Here is a 16,546-nt window from a genome sequence, read left to right as displayed (position 1 = left end):
GCCAAAACCGAACAACCTGAAAACTGAACTGATGAACACGCCTAATTCCAGCCTTATTCATAGATTTTTGAGCGTGATGCATACCATGGTGATACATTATGGTAAATCAAGCATTAATGGCTGCTTGTATCTGCTCCAAACTTCTTCCTTTTGTTTCAGGGACCATCACGATAATAAACAGAATACCAGCCAAGTTTACAGCCGCGTATAAAAGGAAAATGCCTAAAAGCATGAATAAGACGCGTTAATATGATAAACGTTAAGAATACCCGAGCCTTGGAATCATGAAATATTTGTGAAATTGTTAAAAGTTACCATAAGAACTCCAGCTAAAGAGAAAATTGAAAGTGAATGATAGAGCCCATGCACCAAACCAGTTTGTAAGTGCTGCTAGGCTTCCAGCAGCCCCCTTGATGTTAATAGGAAATATCTAAAGACACAAGGTATTATATTACTATGGTCTACAATTAGTATAAAAAAATTATGAGTATGTTTTGCCCTTGATGTTAATAGGAAATATCTAAAGACACAAGGTATTATATTACTATGGTCTACAATTAGTATAAAAAAATTATGAGTATGTTTTGGTTATATTTTACTCTTGTGGACTAAAACATAATCAAATATGTTTACAATATTTTTATATTAGAAACAAGTGGTTTGTTTCATTTGAAACTATATATCGTTATTTTAGTTATAACTTCAGTAACCATAACCATGTTGCTCCAACCCGTTTAACCAGACATTACATTGTGTTGATGATGATGTGTAATTGTGTATGTACCTCAGACATCATAATCCATGGAACTGCTCCCATTCCTGCGGAGAATGAACCTACAAACACCTGCATTCACCAAACAATACAATCATATGACTTATATATTAGTTCATATCATGGTTTTAAACGATGAATAGTTACCAGTATGCCAGCTAAAGCTAGCGCCGGTGCTGCATCTAGTCCTATTTCATAAGTCTGGTGCACAAAATGACCGTTAGAACATACACTTTGGACGACTTTCAACCCACTTCTTTCAAGCTAATCTGTTTTCATTTTACTTGTTTGACCAGATAGAGAGAAACCACCAGAATCAACCAATATACAAGTTAATGAGCCTACACATCTCTTATCTCCAACCATTAGTAGTCAATACAAACTACTATGACATTAATAGTAGTTCACAAGATCAATGGCGGACCCATGAATTTTTTTGTGCGATTGGGATTTTTACATACGTATAACACTAAAAAAAAAATTTAAGGTGGGCGGCCGCTCCCGTTAAAAGGGGCTAGGTCTGCCCATGCACAAGATTTATTATTTATCACCATTTGAGGGAGTTTTGTATTAGTTAACTATTACTAGAACACTCTTTTATATAATGTGTTGAATTAAAAATTATTTTGTTTTGGGACGGAGCGGTTAACAATCTAAGTGCTTGGTGTCTTAAGATTACCTTCAAGTAGAACGAAATTGCTGTTAGCAAGCAACCAATGACCAACCCAGCGCCTGAAACCTTGAAAATAAGTTTTTATTCAAAAGGAAGGCTTTAAGTCAAGGAAAAACAACAAAATATATTGAAATGTGTCATGGGCATTATTATTTGCATCTATTATATTAGTCCATCAGTTCATTAGTTTCTTCTTTTATATATTGAGGGTTCTGTATGGGAATATATTCAGATTTTTTCGCATTTACAAATTCACGAACACTATACTTACCAGTATTAGTGGCTTTCTACCGGCTTTGTCTACATAGAGTGCATTTAAGACAGTAATGATGACCTACAAAAAATAAAAATATAAACAATAAATAACCGCTTCATAGCGAGTAATTTGTGTAGATAGCGGGTTATAGATTGAAAATTATTATAACAAAATTTCCATGTAACCTGAAGAATCGCGTAGATTATTGTTCCAATATCAGCAGGAAATCCTGAATTGGGTACGGTCCAAAAACTATCAACAACGCATTAACTATTCATAAAAAATGGACATAAACATGTAAACATGTCATCATAACCCACTGGTTTTAACTTTTAACCCATACTCATTTTGACCAGGTCCATCCGACCCACCCATTTTTGTCACTTTTACTCCATACATATGCACTATATTGGTTGCTATATTGATGGATATCATACTCGATATATAATTATCATATCTAGAAGGTATTAGTAATATTATTCTCTATATACAGAGCCTTTATGTAACTCTATTATACACACAATCAATATACAATACAAACCTGCATACTCAAAGATACTGCTTGTGTAGAACGAAATCCCGTTGATTCCTCCAAACTGTTGACAGACCATTAGTCCAACTCCGATCTTCCAAACAGAAATGCAAAATAAATAAATAAATATATCGTCAACTAAACGACTTGGTCAACAAGTTTTGATAAGATAAACTTACAGTAACGGATCGCAAATATCTTCTTTGAAACAAGTCGAATAGTTTGGCTTTCGGGAGCTTTTGCAGTGTTTCTATATAATCCTATCAATAGTTACAACACCTCATTAATTAATAACTAGAAAATTTATATAACTTACTAAAAAAATTTGAAAAGTGAACCTGGATTTCAACTGCCTCCTCAGATACATCAGCATCTTTCCCTCTAAGTTTTCTTAGGGAAGCTTCAAATTCCTTTTGTTTTCCTATCTTAGCCTGTATGCATAATGCATGCATGCCGAATATAACTTCTAGAAGCTTCTAATATCGTTTTTTTTTTTTACGAAACCTTACCAGCCATCTTGGAGATTCTGGAATAAAAAACAACCCCACAAATAGAACAGCACAAGGAATCAATCCTGCAATCAAATCACAAGGAATGCATATCGGGCTAATGTTTCATAAACGAATAAAACATGCTAATACGGTATATGCAGTTAACAATAACAATATTAAATATAGACTAGTATATGAACATGGGTTAGATTAATTGTTAAAACCTGTAAGAGCCAAGACTCGCCATTTCAGAACTGTTCCTATAATAAAGGCAACGGACACCCCTGTACAGATCATGAGCTGCAGAATACGAAATGCCTCATAGATTTCTCAAATATTTCTTATACTGAATTTTTTAGGTGCAAAAAGTTCATAAATCAATGCGATTGCTACCTGATGTGCAGCCGTTAATACACCTCTTGAATTTTTGGGTGCTATTTCTGCTATGAACACCGGTACCTTGCGACTCAAAACATATGCATATGTCACACTTCTCATAAATGTGTCATGTAAATAGAAATAATAATCATATAAGTTTAACCAACTTAACTTACCACATATGAAAACACACCCATTCCAAATCCATTTGCTAGTCTTCCAATATCCAAAGGCAGAGGCCCCTTTAATAATAAAAAGAAATTGCTTTGACTATCAAATGTCAAAATGAAGTATGCTTTTTAATTGAATATTTGACTAAAATGTTATGTTATGTACCTGAGCAAAGTGAATTGCTAGCCACCCTGCTGCACAGAAAGCAGATGATATTCTCAATGCCTGTTTACATTGTCAAGTTTTAATTGTTTGAACTTACATGAAGTATAATGTGGTCCAAAAATGATGGTGATAACGTGAAAAAATGTTATTAACTTACCCCTTTGCGACCGAAGAAATCGGCCAAGGGCCCACTTGCAATCGCGCCAATCATTGCGCCGAATGTGAGTATTGACCCAAACAAGGAGTACTAGTAAGGAAAACAATATAGATTCATAAGTCATTGCACAAGAAAATACTCTATTATAATTTTGAGTTGATTGCTGGTCTTGGGCCCGGTTCAAAAAGGCAGGCCCAATCCAAGTTGGCCCAACTTTGGTAGGCCCAAGGCAAGGCTAGCGGCTGGCCCATTAACGGTGCGGTTTTTGGTAGCAAGAGATTTTAACTGGGAAAGCATATTGAACATTAACTTCACACATGTATAAGGTATAATCCGTATAAAACTTGAGATACATTATGTCCATGTGTGAGTTTGGTTTTTTGGTTAGTAGTTTCTTTCATTATTATTAATTATAATAACACTTATTTTCATTTATTTCTGTCTTTTATGTTGTGTGATATTTCTTAGTTCTTGAAAATGTGTTTGGTTTGTGATTATGCAACTAGAAATCATGTAATGCATTACCACAAAACGACCATTTACGACCGTCAAAAACCTCTGCAAGAGACAGATTTAGATCTTCTCTGATAGCAGACTGAGTAGGAGACGAGTAACCACCCTGGATAGTGAAATTTGAGCAATCAAATCATAATTAGCATCAACAAATTGTCATGATCTGGACATAGTACTTAATAATATACTACTTGAAGAAGAAGAAGAAGAAGAAGAAGAAGAAGAAGAAGAAGAAGAAGAAGAATATAATTTGAATTTATCATGACTTACACATGATCCCAATGCATAAGAACCACAAACTGCAACAAATGTACTTAAATAAACCATGAAATGGTTCTCTTTGCACTTTGCATCTTGAGGTATCAGTGCAGCCACCATATCATCTTGAATAGTGTTTTCTGTTTGCTCCATATCCTTTTCAATGGCCATATTAACAGAAACTACAAAAAAACCAAACAAATGTACATCTTAGAGTGGCTAAAGATAATGATCATAAATAGGGATGGCAAGGCGAACCTGAATCTAAAACATTTGGGGCTGGTATTCAGGTATGAGACTAGGATGCGATTTTTCTTAAAAATATTTGCAGGTATATAGAACGAGTATGCTATCAGATACCTGGTCTGATTACCCGAAACTAGCATACCAGTCTACCTGAACAATACCCATAAACATTTTTTTTTCTTTTTTTTTTCTTGGTAACTGAATAATCTACTAATTTACTCATCTTTAGTTTTTCTATTCTATTTTTCTTAGGTAATAAAATCATATAAAAATTAAATAGTAAGAAATGTATTTAAGAGTCCTAATGGGTTTAGCGATGCTCGATGTGTATTTAGCCGGGTATGGATAAAATTTTACAATTTGGTATGCAAACGAAATTACCAGTACTCGTCAGGTATTTCCAATACCCAACGAGTAATTTTCCGACACACACTAGATGTTTATTGGGCCAGTATGGATATGGTTTTACAACCGGGTTCCCTAGTGATGGGTAACTACCGACATAACCAGGTATGGACATGGTTTTACAATCAGGTATATGACTAGCTAGAACTACCAATATCTGTCTCATTATCATCCATACTCATTTGAGGCGAGCTCACCCGATATCTTCAACGATCTTGTTGCTTGAAACAATTTCAACAACCAACTGCACTAGTCCTGAACTCCTGATTAGTTATAAGTATTGATTGACCTCATTGATACTTTCTCATACTGATCATACCAGCTGATCCATTAAAACAAAAAAGAAGTAAACTTTCACAACTGAGACCAGAAAAATGCAAAAACAAAAACCTGAAGATTATGTGATTTGGTGTAATTGAATAACCGGACGTTCATAAATCAAGCGTACCTGTGTTGTGTTACTTCATGTGGATTAAAATAAGGCTGGTAGCAGGAAGAAACTTATGGGTGTATATATGTAGCATGTCCTTGTTATGCAATAATGGTATAGGACGAAGACGGCTTATTATTGGCAACTTGTCACGCTAGATATAATTTCAAGGTAATTATGTTGTACGTTTGTTAGGTTTATATCACAATCTTTGTCGTTTAGAAATAAATAATTTCATTCTAAACTCTTTATTATTTGGAAAAATTCCTAAAATAGCCCTTTTAGAAAGAAGATTCCCAAAATAGTCATTTTATTCTAAAAATAATTTAAGATTTGGACTGGCAAGACGCATTGGGAAAAGAAAAAATAATAAGGGAGCAATCCAAATTTTGAAGGAAAGTAAGGTAGGAGACGGGATTTGAGAAAATAATGAAGGTAAAGTCCAAATTATTTTGTAATCTTGGAGCAAAAGTCCAAATTTTTTCAAAACTTTTTCTTTCAAAAAACCGTCTTGAGAGACTGTTTTTTTATGTTTCCTACCTTTCCCGTCCATATCTTCAAATATTTGGAAAAATATATTTTTTACAATTATACCCCTGAACCACCACCACCACCGACGCCGTCGGCCCCACCCCATCACCACCACCGTCACTATCACCATAGCCGCCTCCACCGTCAATTTCCGTCGCCGGAGAAAACCACCACCACCATACCCGTCAAATAAAGTAAAAACAAGGTATATTAGAAACAGCAGTAGAGAAATCACCACCATATTCTTCCAATATATCTATTTCCTCATCACAAATCGAGCTCCAGAATTCAATAGCTTGTAATGCTACTGGCTCTTCATCTTCTTTTACAGCTTTAGCCGTAATATTAAAGATATCTTGCATGTAAGGACCCAACTTCTCATAATAGCTTGATGAAATAGAAACCAAACATTCAAAAGCGGCTTGTCGAATTTTCACTTCTGGCGAGAGTGTTGCTTCACAAACAACTCTCATAATATAATCACGCTTCATATCATTAGTAAAATTTGCTTGAGCAAAACCAAGAGCATTATACAAAGCTCTTGTTGCAGCAAGCCTCACATCATTGTTGACGGGTATGGTGGTGGTGGTTTTCTCTGGCGACGGAAATTGACGGTGGAGGCGGCTATGGTGATAGTGACGGTGGTGGTGATGGGGTGGGGCCGACGGCGTCGGTGGTGGTGGTGGTTCAAGGTGGTGATGATGGTTCAGGGGTATAATTGTAAAAAATATATTTTTCCAATAATTTGAAAATATAGACGGGAAAGGTAGGAAACATAAAAAAACAGTCTCTCAAGACGGTTTTTTGAAAGAAAAAGTTTTGAAAAAATTTGGACCTTTGCTCAAAGATTACAAAATAATTTGGACTTTACCTTCATTATTTTCTCAAATCCCATCTCCTACCTTACTTTCCTTCAAAATTTGGACTACTCCCTCATTATTTTTATCTTTTCCCAATACGTCTTGCCAGTCCAAGTCTTAAATTATTTTGAGAAAAAAAGAGTTATTTTGGGAATCTTCTCTCTAAAAGGGACTATTTTCAGAATTTTCCCTTATTATTTTCTAATTAAGAAACTATTCAAAATAAATACATAAATAAAGAAAATTGTTAGCATTAAGCCCATACACAGGGCAGGGCTTGATTTTTAATTTTCTTTTATTCAAAATTGTCACTTTAATTCAAAAGTTTATTTATTTACTTTTGTCATTTGAGGCATTATGGTTTCTATTTTCTTAGCATTTCAATTTATATGTCTAAGTGTCTAACATCGTTAAAATACCCCTTTTTAAGTTAACCAAAATTACCTTGTTTTACCTATACAACTATGCAAGTTATATGCCGATTTATGAAAAAGAGTGCATGTTTCAAAGTAATATTCTATTTTGTTCTCTCTATTCGTTTAACAATCGCAAACTCTTGGCTCGATCTACACATCAAAATATGATTATAGGTTAAATGCATGTCATAACTATTTTACTACAAATTTTTACAAGTGTGAAATTGATACTAACAAGTGGGGATTCAATCCAAACACTTTCCACACCCTATGTTTAGTTATTAAAACAAGAAACGACCTGAAGACCCTCCAAACGCTTCCCAGTTAGTAAGGCAACCAACCACCTCTTCATATGAGAATGATTACAACTCCATCACGAGCTTGTGGCTCTTCAAACAACACTGAGTTGCACAATAAAGCCCTAGAATACATTAACAAGTAGATCGTCTTTAAATGAGGAGACATATGCGAGGTGTAGGGCATATGTTGACCATTTTTGCAAACATGGAAGCCAAACGCAATAGCCATGATGCGGTTTACATTTTTTTCGTAATTTTTCTCTTCATTCATCTTTTTATTTTGTTTAATTTTTAGGGTTATTGTTCTCACTTTTTTGAGTTAAGTGTCATTTTGGTACCTGTGGTTTGACCAACTATGCAACTTTATACTTTATTTTATGCAAGTGACTACCCCAGTTTCAAAAAACTTGCATTTTTAGTACTTTTTTTAACTCCGTCTATTTTATCAGTTAAGTCAATGGTACTTTGGTAATTTTGTAATTTTCTTAATTTTTTCTTTTCTTTTAAATGCCTTCCCCCCTTTTAAATGTCGGCGACATTCACCCCCACCAGAAGTCCACTGTCGGAAACTACTTCAGCTCGTCAGCGAACGCACCAGGTTTACCGGAAATGTTCGTGAACTCCATCATCGCCGTCGCTTCGTACTAAACCATCATAAGCCTAATCCGTCGCTACTCGTTCTTCTCCACCGTTGTCGGATACTGTGGCGGAACCCTAGCTGCCATCGTCATCGCCACCAATTGAACCAGTAGCAGTGGCGGCGACAAACCTGGTATCCGACACAGTATCCGAAAATGGTGGAGAAGAACAACCATGGTGGTTCAACTGACAGTATCCGACACAGTATCCGACAATGGTATCCGACAGTATCCGACAATTGAACCACCAGATTATCGCCGCCGCCGCTGCTGCTAGTTCAATTGGTGACGATGACGATGACGATGGCGATGACTATAGCGGCTAGGGTTCCGCCACAGTATCCGACAACGGTGGAGAAGAACGAGCAGCGACGGATTAGGCTTATGATGGTTCAGTACGAAGCGACGACGACGACGGAGTTCACGAACATTTTCGGCAAACCTGGTGCATTCACTGACGAGCTGAAGTAGTTTCCGGCAGTGGACTTCCGGTGGGGTTGAATGTCGCCGGCATTTAAAAGGGGGGAAGGCATTTAAAAGAAAAGAAAAGAAAAAATTAAGAAAATTACAAAATTACCAAAATACCCTTGACTTAACTGATAAAATAGACGGAGTTAAAAAAGTACTAAAAATACAAGTTTTTTGAAACTGGGATAGTCATTTGCATAAAATAAAATATAGATACTAAAGTTATATAGTTGGTCAAACCATATATACCAAAATAACACTTAACTCCACTTTTTAAGTTCTCTTTTAATATTTTAGGTTTTTATTTTTTATTTTTTCTGTACCAGATCTTTTTTAGAGAAGATGGTGATGAATGAATATGATCAAGAAGATAAAGATTATCATGATCCTAATGATGACGAAGATTATGATAATATTAATGAAGATGGTAATGATGAAAATTATGATGACAATGATGATGAGATTAATGCTTCATTGACTTCCCAAAATATTAGAAAAACGTATATTATAAAAAGAATTATCCAGCATTCTAGCTAATGGGGCGATGGTTTTATTAGTAAAGACAAAACCTTTAAACTATTGAATTTTTGAAGGAAGAAGATTTGAGATTCTAAGTTCAAAAACCACAAAAAATTAAAGAATTTTATCGTTCTGAATAAAATAAAATAAAATGAATTGTCTAAACCGTTATCCTCCATAGTGGCACTAAATGGTTAATGAATATGATCATATTAGATTTTAATTTTTTAATAGTAAATATCAACCTCATAATTAGCCATAACATGTTTTCATAATGATCTATATCTATATCTATATTCTATATCTTATATTAAAGCAAAATAATATGCCCACTTCCATTGGATGATTTTTCTATTTTTTATAAATAACAAAGCCTGTATGAGTTTCTAACTAATAAAATAATTCTAAAAAAAAAATCTAAAATCTACTTATCATATTAAAACTGCTATTGACTCACTTAAATATTTTCTATAAATAACTTGCGATCTTATAATTTTTTAGTATTTTAATAATCCTAAATTATTAAGTTAATAGGGTAAAATTGTCTTCAAAAACGCGACAAAAGTTATCAAAATGGTTGCATTTATCGTTTTGTTCTTGATATGTTAACAATTGGTAAAGAACATGAAGCTATTAACGTATATATTGTTTTAGCACGACAATTAGTAAAAAACATGACTTTCTTTTTCTCCTCTATTATAGATACGTAACATTATTTTCAAGTGATTGTATGATTATTATGCAAAATGTTCCGCTGATACTCTGTTACAATCGCAAAATCATTCAATTTATAAATTTTGTAATTGAATTTAAATATTTTTCACCCGTCTAGTACACGGGTTTATAACCTAACTTAATCTATATGAATACAATAGTTTTCTTTAAATAATAATCACATAAACAATGAATTATAAAAGTGAAATTCGAGATACCAATAAATACAAAAGTCATCTTACCGCCCTCTGCATTCTCAACGAGGGTCTGGCTGACGCCTCCATCACCAAGCATTCGACATACCCGTAAATCTATTGACACCGCAAGCACAAAATCCATCTTGAATATGAATTTGAATTTGAAAAAAAGAAGAAGATGATGAAACTTCAACCCATTCATTTGAACAACAATTTCCACAAACCAAAAAATAAAATAAATTAAATTGATAATCGAAGAAAATATCAATAATAAAATAAAAAACATCCATCACTTAAAACAAATTGTAGAATACGTGGTCAATTCTGTTAAGGTCGTTGAGTGAAGGTGTTAGCATGAGGTTATTATAAATAATCAAGGAACGCATGAGGAAGCACAAAAGGAGTTGCGATCAAAGGACTATAGTGTCAAAGACCATTTTGGGTAGGGCTAGTTATGGAAGATCTTAGGGCCCGCGGCGATGGTCGATGACATTGATAAGTGCTTTACACTTGGAAAACCCCGTTAGAACTAAATTGTATAACGTTTAAAATGTTCATTATGAAATCATAATCTCAGTGGCAATTTCTTTTTTAACTATATACACTCTCTTCAATTTTTATTTTAAATCACAATACGTTTACTAAAATCTATTATAGGGATGAACAAATAGTATCGGAAACGAACATTTGAGTACTGGTACCAAGTTTTTAAAAATATTGAGATCGAGAAGTTCAAGATGGGTACCGGTACGGCGGTACCTTTATTTACTGAATATTTACCTACGGTATTAGTACCGAACCGAACATTTATGATATCGATATCGATACAAATGCCAGGTTTTTAAAAAATTCGAGATCGGTACCGAGTTCATCCCTAATTATTCGAAAAAGAAACAATATAAATAGAAAAAGAAACGAAACCCAAAACGTCAAAAGCCACAAAACACAGGGTGTTAGAATAAATATATTTTATATATATTTATATATGGCCCTTATAATTATTTATCTTATTATTGATCATTGACCTAAATAACCTTATGTTTATAACTGGTAAATCCTTGATGGACGGAATTACCCTTACTAACATTAATAGGGTTTCCCCTTGGGTGTATATATAGAGAGCTTATTAGAGAGGTTAATAACTAATGATGAATAATAACACCATAAGAATCATCCCCTACCTCTCTCCCTCAAATCGTGTTCATCAAGAACACCTAATCTCCATCCTAATCATACACCCTAAAGGGGAACTCGATCAGATTAAGAAGATGTCAATCTCAAACATCACTGGATTAACAGGTATTACATATTTCCTTGTTTACATTATATCATTGATTATAGAAACTGATCAACATGTGGTATCAGAGCATGATGTTGATTAATCAGTTTCTTCGATGTCCATGAAAACTGGAATTAAAATAGGAAACGAGTTTTTGATTAAAACCCTTATGTTTACGGTTTTGATCATCATCATAAAACTGATTGGATCTGATGTTCGTATTACTTCTAACGAATTGTTAGGTCTGATTAAAATCTGTTCATTATAAAAACCTGATTATTTTCGAAATCTGTTTTACAAAACTTTCAGATTTCGATTCCAGTATTAAATCTGATAATATAATCGAAAACAGTTTCGTAAAATTCTTGAAACTGTTCTTGTTTTTTTTCGAAGATGTTCTTGAAGAACATCATAATTTTCGAAAACTAACCTTAATTAGGATTAACTTGGGAAAATGAAATCTGTTAAAGAGATAATATTATCTCTAAGTTTAATTTCAAAATCTTTTAAATAAAATAAAAGATATAATTTTGAAATCTTATTAAAATTAGAGATAATCTAAAACTTTAAAGAAATAATATTATCTCTAAGTTTAATTTCAAAATCTTTAATATAAAATAAAAGATATAATTTTGAAATCTTATTAAAATTAGAGATAATCTAAAACTTTAAAGAGATAATATTATCTCTAAGTTTAATTTCAAAATCTTTTAAATAAGATAAAAGATATAATTTTGAAATCTTATTAAATTTTGAGATAATCTAAAACTTTATAACAGAATCTCCCAAATCTCTTAAAATTAGGAAAAGGTTATCAGGTTGATTATTCTTTTCGAATTCTGCTAATGTTGCGAATCAAGGCATCTATTCACAACAACTGGACTCTAATCGCAACAAATGAAATGTTGCGAAATCGCATGATGTTGCGAGAATTACATATTATCTTGCGAGTAACATGTTGCGAATGTCCACTAATTATGTTGCGATCAGAACCTAGCATCACAGAATGTTGCGAAGGGACATATGTTGCGAAAAGTCACTAATGTTGCGAACCTTAAGATGTTGCGAGTATTACTTAAGATGTTGCGACGAGCTAATTTTGCAAGATGTTGCGAGTATTACCTATTGATGTTGCGATCAGCCCATAAAATCACAGGATGTTGCGAGTACTCTTAATCGCAACAATTATGTTGCGAGTGCTTTAAATCGCAACAATGCTGATTACATCACAACAACTCCATTCGCAACATCTCTCATAACAACATCATTCGCAACATCTCTTATAAAACATCAATCGCAACATTACTTATGACTGCACTGTTCGCAACATCTAAAATCCCCTAACCAAATTCGCAACATCACTTCAAAGAAATCGCAACTTTACTTATATCTTACATGTTGCGAAATGATCAGAAACCCTTATATATAACCTAACTGATTAAGGGGCCCTGCTCCGTTAAATTACTTAACTTAAATAACACTTATAGTTCACTTCTGCCCAACGGTGATGTGTAACCTAATATTGTTATTTAAGTCTAATTAAGTATGTCACTTAAAAGTGTATGTCCTAACATTATCAGACATTCGCATGACTTTAGTTTTGCTTAACTTAAACAACACTTCATGAGTTCACTTCTGCCCAATGGTGATGTGGTAGCTTAACAAAGTTGTTTTAGTCTAACTAAGCATAGTCATCTAAAAGATGAGTATCCTAAAATTGCTAGATACTCAAATGACATTAACTTTGCCTTAAATACCTTAAATGTCTCAATTCTGCCCAACGGTGATTTGTTACATTTATGTATTGCAAACTTACCTTGTGCATAACAACTTGATTGTTCCAATTCTGCCCAACGGTGATTTGTTACAATTATTTTCGCACAAGAATTTTATACTTAAATAATACATTTTCTGCCCAACGGTGATCTATTTTATTTAAGTATAATAAAATTAATTTTGGTGTTATACTTAAAATTATCACATCTTCATAATGATCCTTACATTAATGATCCTAATTTCAGTCTGCCTTATTAGATTACCCATAACATAAATCACTCTAAAATTCTTCTATAAAGTTTGAATCTCAAACCTAAATCATCCACTCTTATTACAAAACCTAAGAAGAGTTTTGCTTCTAAAAGGGTCTTATAAAATTTGCCCTTTTGAGTCTTGATTATCCTTAAAGACTTGAAATTCTTACTGCTCATTCTGATAAAAGTATTACAGAAAAACACTTGAGCATAATCAGTGGGATAAATAAATATGTCTCTTATGATAATCAAGAACTCCTTACATGATTCCTATCAGGTGAGCAATTACGGATTCTAAAATTCCTAAGACTAACGTTTTTTTTTTTTTTTTTTTTTTTTTTTTCTATGGAAATAATAGAATCAAAACAATTCCTAAGATGCATGCAAAACACTCTAATTCTAAATAAAAAGGTTAATTGGCATTTGTGAATACATCCTAATATTTAATTCCATGACCCATAAACTGAGAGCTTATACATGGAACTTATTGAAGTCTTTTCAGTGTATTACTTTTCCACCAGTACAATTAGATGCCTTAAGAATCAACTATAACACTCAGAAGTACTAAAGGAAACTGAGTGTGTTGCTAGCAATATATGTACAGGAAAAGGAATGCCTAAAAATTGAAAATCAAATGTTATTCACCTTATTACCACTAAACCTTAAAAGAGGATAGTTCTAAAGTCTTGAAACAAAATACAAGTACTGCTTCCAGCTCTAAGTTCTCAAAGGGAAAGTCTCACTGCAAAATCATGCCATTAGACTAGGCACGAGCAAAGAGACTATCCATACCTCAAGGGAACAGTTGGCTAAGAAAGGTAGTTACCAATTAATGATATTTAACTCCACTAATATTAATATCCCTATTAACACGTGTTAGTTGAGTTTAGTTTTATACGTTTCCTTATCAGAAATCGATAATAATTAAGATGAGAGTCAGTGACTCATTTAATGTTAAGGTTGTAAGAACCATAAAAGCTGTTTTGTATTAAGCTTTATGATACCTTAAACATTCTAGAGTTTACTCAGAATTTAGTATCAATACTAAAGCTACATTTTGACAGTTATAAGGTTTTAAATGACCAAAACAAAGTCACTACTAACTAAAACTATCATATTATCGGTCGTTATTATCTGAATAGAAACCTTATAAGATAAAACTAAGCGATGCTACAAATTTCACAACTTTTTGTTATCATAGAAATGAGAATTTAACAAAAGATAAATGAGACTTACGTACTTCATCCATTAAGACCAAAATTTTCATGAGAAATCATGACTCGGTTGACAAAGGATGAATTGCCATTAAATCTCATTCTTAGTGATTTGAAAGCATGTGTTAAATGCCCTAAATATAAACTGGATAAAGGGAGTAAGTGAGGTCCACCATAAGTTAAAATTCACTGCTATTAGTGGAGCTTAGAAGAATATCAACTTGTATCTAATCTGTTTCCTACTGGACAAGTTCTTTAAAGAAATCAATTCATATATACTTATCAGTATTCCTTCTAAATATGTCCTTAAAATTTCTTATGAAATATGGACAATAAGGAAATCAAGTCTAAACTGTATGAAAGTTTCCTATGACATGAATCGCCAAAACTTGTATGGAGTTTTAGAGGCCTAAAAGATTAGTGGGAGCACTGAGTGTCCTTATATGCAAGAGATGGGGGAGAAACAACTTAATCTACCTCATAAAACATCCCTTGTATAAGACACTGCTCCATTATATCTTGTCTCCTTAACATTTAATGCTACTCCTAACAAATTTTGTTGGATACCTAAATATGGGAAAACTTAGATTTCTTACCAAGACTAATTAATATAATCCTCAATTAGAATTTATTGGTCTTCTGATGTTGACCCTAAGCATGCTGAATTCTTACATATTTCTAAGGTCAGTAGGAGCAGTAAAAGTCCTTATCATAACTTGGCTAAGTACAAGACGCGGGGGGGAGAGATTGTCGCTTACTTTAACTCCGATTACACCTCTTGTACACCATACTGCACAAACTCTTACATACTTAGAAACTAATATTGCTCCTAATATACCTGAAAATATGAAACTCCTTATAAACCCAATAATCAACTCAGGAGGTCATCTAGGTCTCAAAGGCCTACTAACTTTGATGATTATGTACCCTACCTGACTAAAGATTAAATGGATTTTGGAAGGTTTAATGATCCTACCTCTTCTAATTAAACCATTAGTATCAATCAATCTTCTAAAATAGTATAACGTTTGGGATTTGGTTGAATTACCTAAAAGGTAGTCATTACTAAACTAAATCTGAATGAATAACGTTAATACACTAAAGGTATGATTGATTGATAAAGGTATACTCAAGAGGGAATAAATTATCAAAGAACCTAGTTCCTTGTCTTACAAAAGGTTACTTTGAGGATCATCACTGTTCTAGTAGCTTATAATAATTTAGAGCTACATTACATGAACATTAAAACAACTTTCCCTAACACTGGCCTACATGTTCGTAAAATAACCTGTAAGTTCTAAACTGAAGGTTAAGAACACTTAGTTTGTAAGTCAATAAAATCCATGTATGGGTTGATGCAAGAATCAATAATGAAATCATAATGCAACTCTCTTCATCAAGAACTAAGTGGATTGATTTACCTACCTCAAGATGAGTGGGAGCAACTAATGTAAACTTGTCCTTATATAGATGACATTCTTTTGACAAGTATATGTTACATGAGTCAAAGTATTGTTAACGCATATCTTGACCTAATCAATCTCGGAGATACCTCTTATTTAATAGTTATCAAAATACACCGAGATAGACTCATTAGTTTTATATGTTTTACATGAAACGGGTCCTTACACTTGTAACATACAATATTGCTCTCCTTTAGAGGCTAATAGGATAAATGAGATTATTTCCTTATGCATCATTAATTAGATGCCTTAAGAAGGTTCAAATCTATACTCGTTTAGATATTGGTCACATTGCTAAACACTAGACTAATTATTTCTATTGTGAAGCATCTGATAAAATATCACAATATCTCTAAGAAACGAGACACAATAATTTAAAGAAGAAGAAGTGAGAACTAAAAAAACGGTTGACTACTAATATTCTAACTTTGTCAACTTCTGGGTATATCCTTATGTCAGCAGACATTACTA

At 33.2% G+C, this 16,546-nt stretch overlaps 1 protein-coding gene across 1 annotated transcript; it reads right to left on the bottom strand.

Annotated features, from left to right (window-relative positions):
• On the bottom strand, nucleotides 1–5,276 carry LOC143625808 (sugar transporter ERD6-like 7). Its single transcript, XM_077096047.1, has 19 exons — nucleotides 5,215–5,276; nucleotides 4,379–4,548; nucleotides 4,152–4,214; nucleotides 3,596–3,685; nucleotides 3,439–3,498; nucleotides 3,279–3,344; nucleotides 3,118–3,183; nucleotides 2,949–3,024; nucleotides 2,743–2,807; nucleotides 2,572–2,664; nucleotides 2,413–2,493; nucleotides 2,243–2,327; nucleotides 1,887–1,930; nucleotides 1,717–1,779; nucleotides 1,452–1,511; nucleotides 920–973; nucleotides 785–844; nucleotides 316–430; nucleotides 1–222 (listed from the first exon to the last, which is right to left on the bottom strand). Exons 2-19 carry the CDS (start codon nucleotides 4,535–4,537, stop codon nucleotides 107–109), a joined length of 1,416 nt encoding a protein of 471 aa, XP_076952162.1. The 5' UTR covers nucleotides 4,538–4,548; nucleotides 5,215–5,276; the 3' UTR covers nucleotides 1–106.
• Nucleotides 5,277–16,546: the final 11,270 nt, after the last annotated feature.

Source organism: Bidens hawaiensis, unplaced genomic scaffold (assembly GCF_021521415.1).
Source record: "Bidens hawaiensis isolate Kalapana, Puna unplaced genomic scaffold, B.hawaiensis_p1.1 tig00004242_1, whole genome shotgun sequence".
Taxonomy (NCBI): Eukaryota; Viridiplantae; Streptophyta; class Magnoliopsida; order Asterales; family Asteraceae; genus Bidens; species Bidens hawaiensis.
This window is presented reverse-complemented; position numbering and strand designations above follow the sequence as displayed.

What these genes read in the sequence shown, in the direction of transcription:
- LOC143625808 (XM_077096047.1), bottom strand. Translation starts at nt 4,537, where the DNA reads ATGGCCATTGAAAAGGATATGGAGCAAACAGAAAACACTATTCAAGAT. An exon ending in TAGCAATTCACTTTGCTCAG is followed by an intron (nt 3,345 to 3,438) that starts GTACATAACATA and finishes TTATTATTAAAG; the next exon opens with GGGCCTCTGCCTTTGGATAT. An exon ending in TAATCTACGCGATTCTTCAG is followed by an intron (nt 1,780 to 1,886) that starts GTTACATGGAAA and finishes TATTTTTTGTAG; the next exon opens with GTCATCATTACTGTCTTAAA.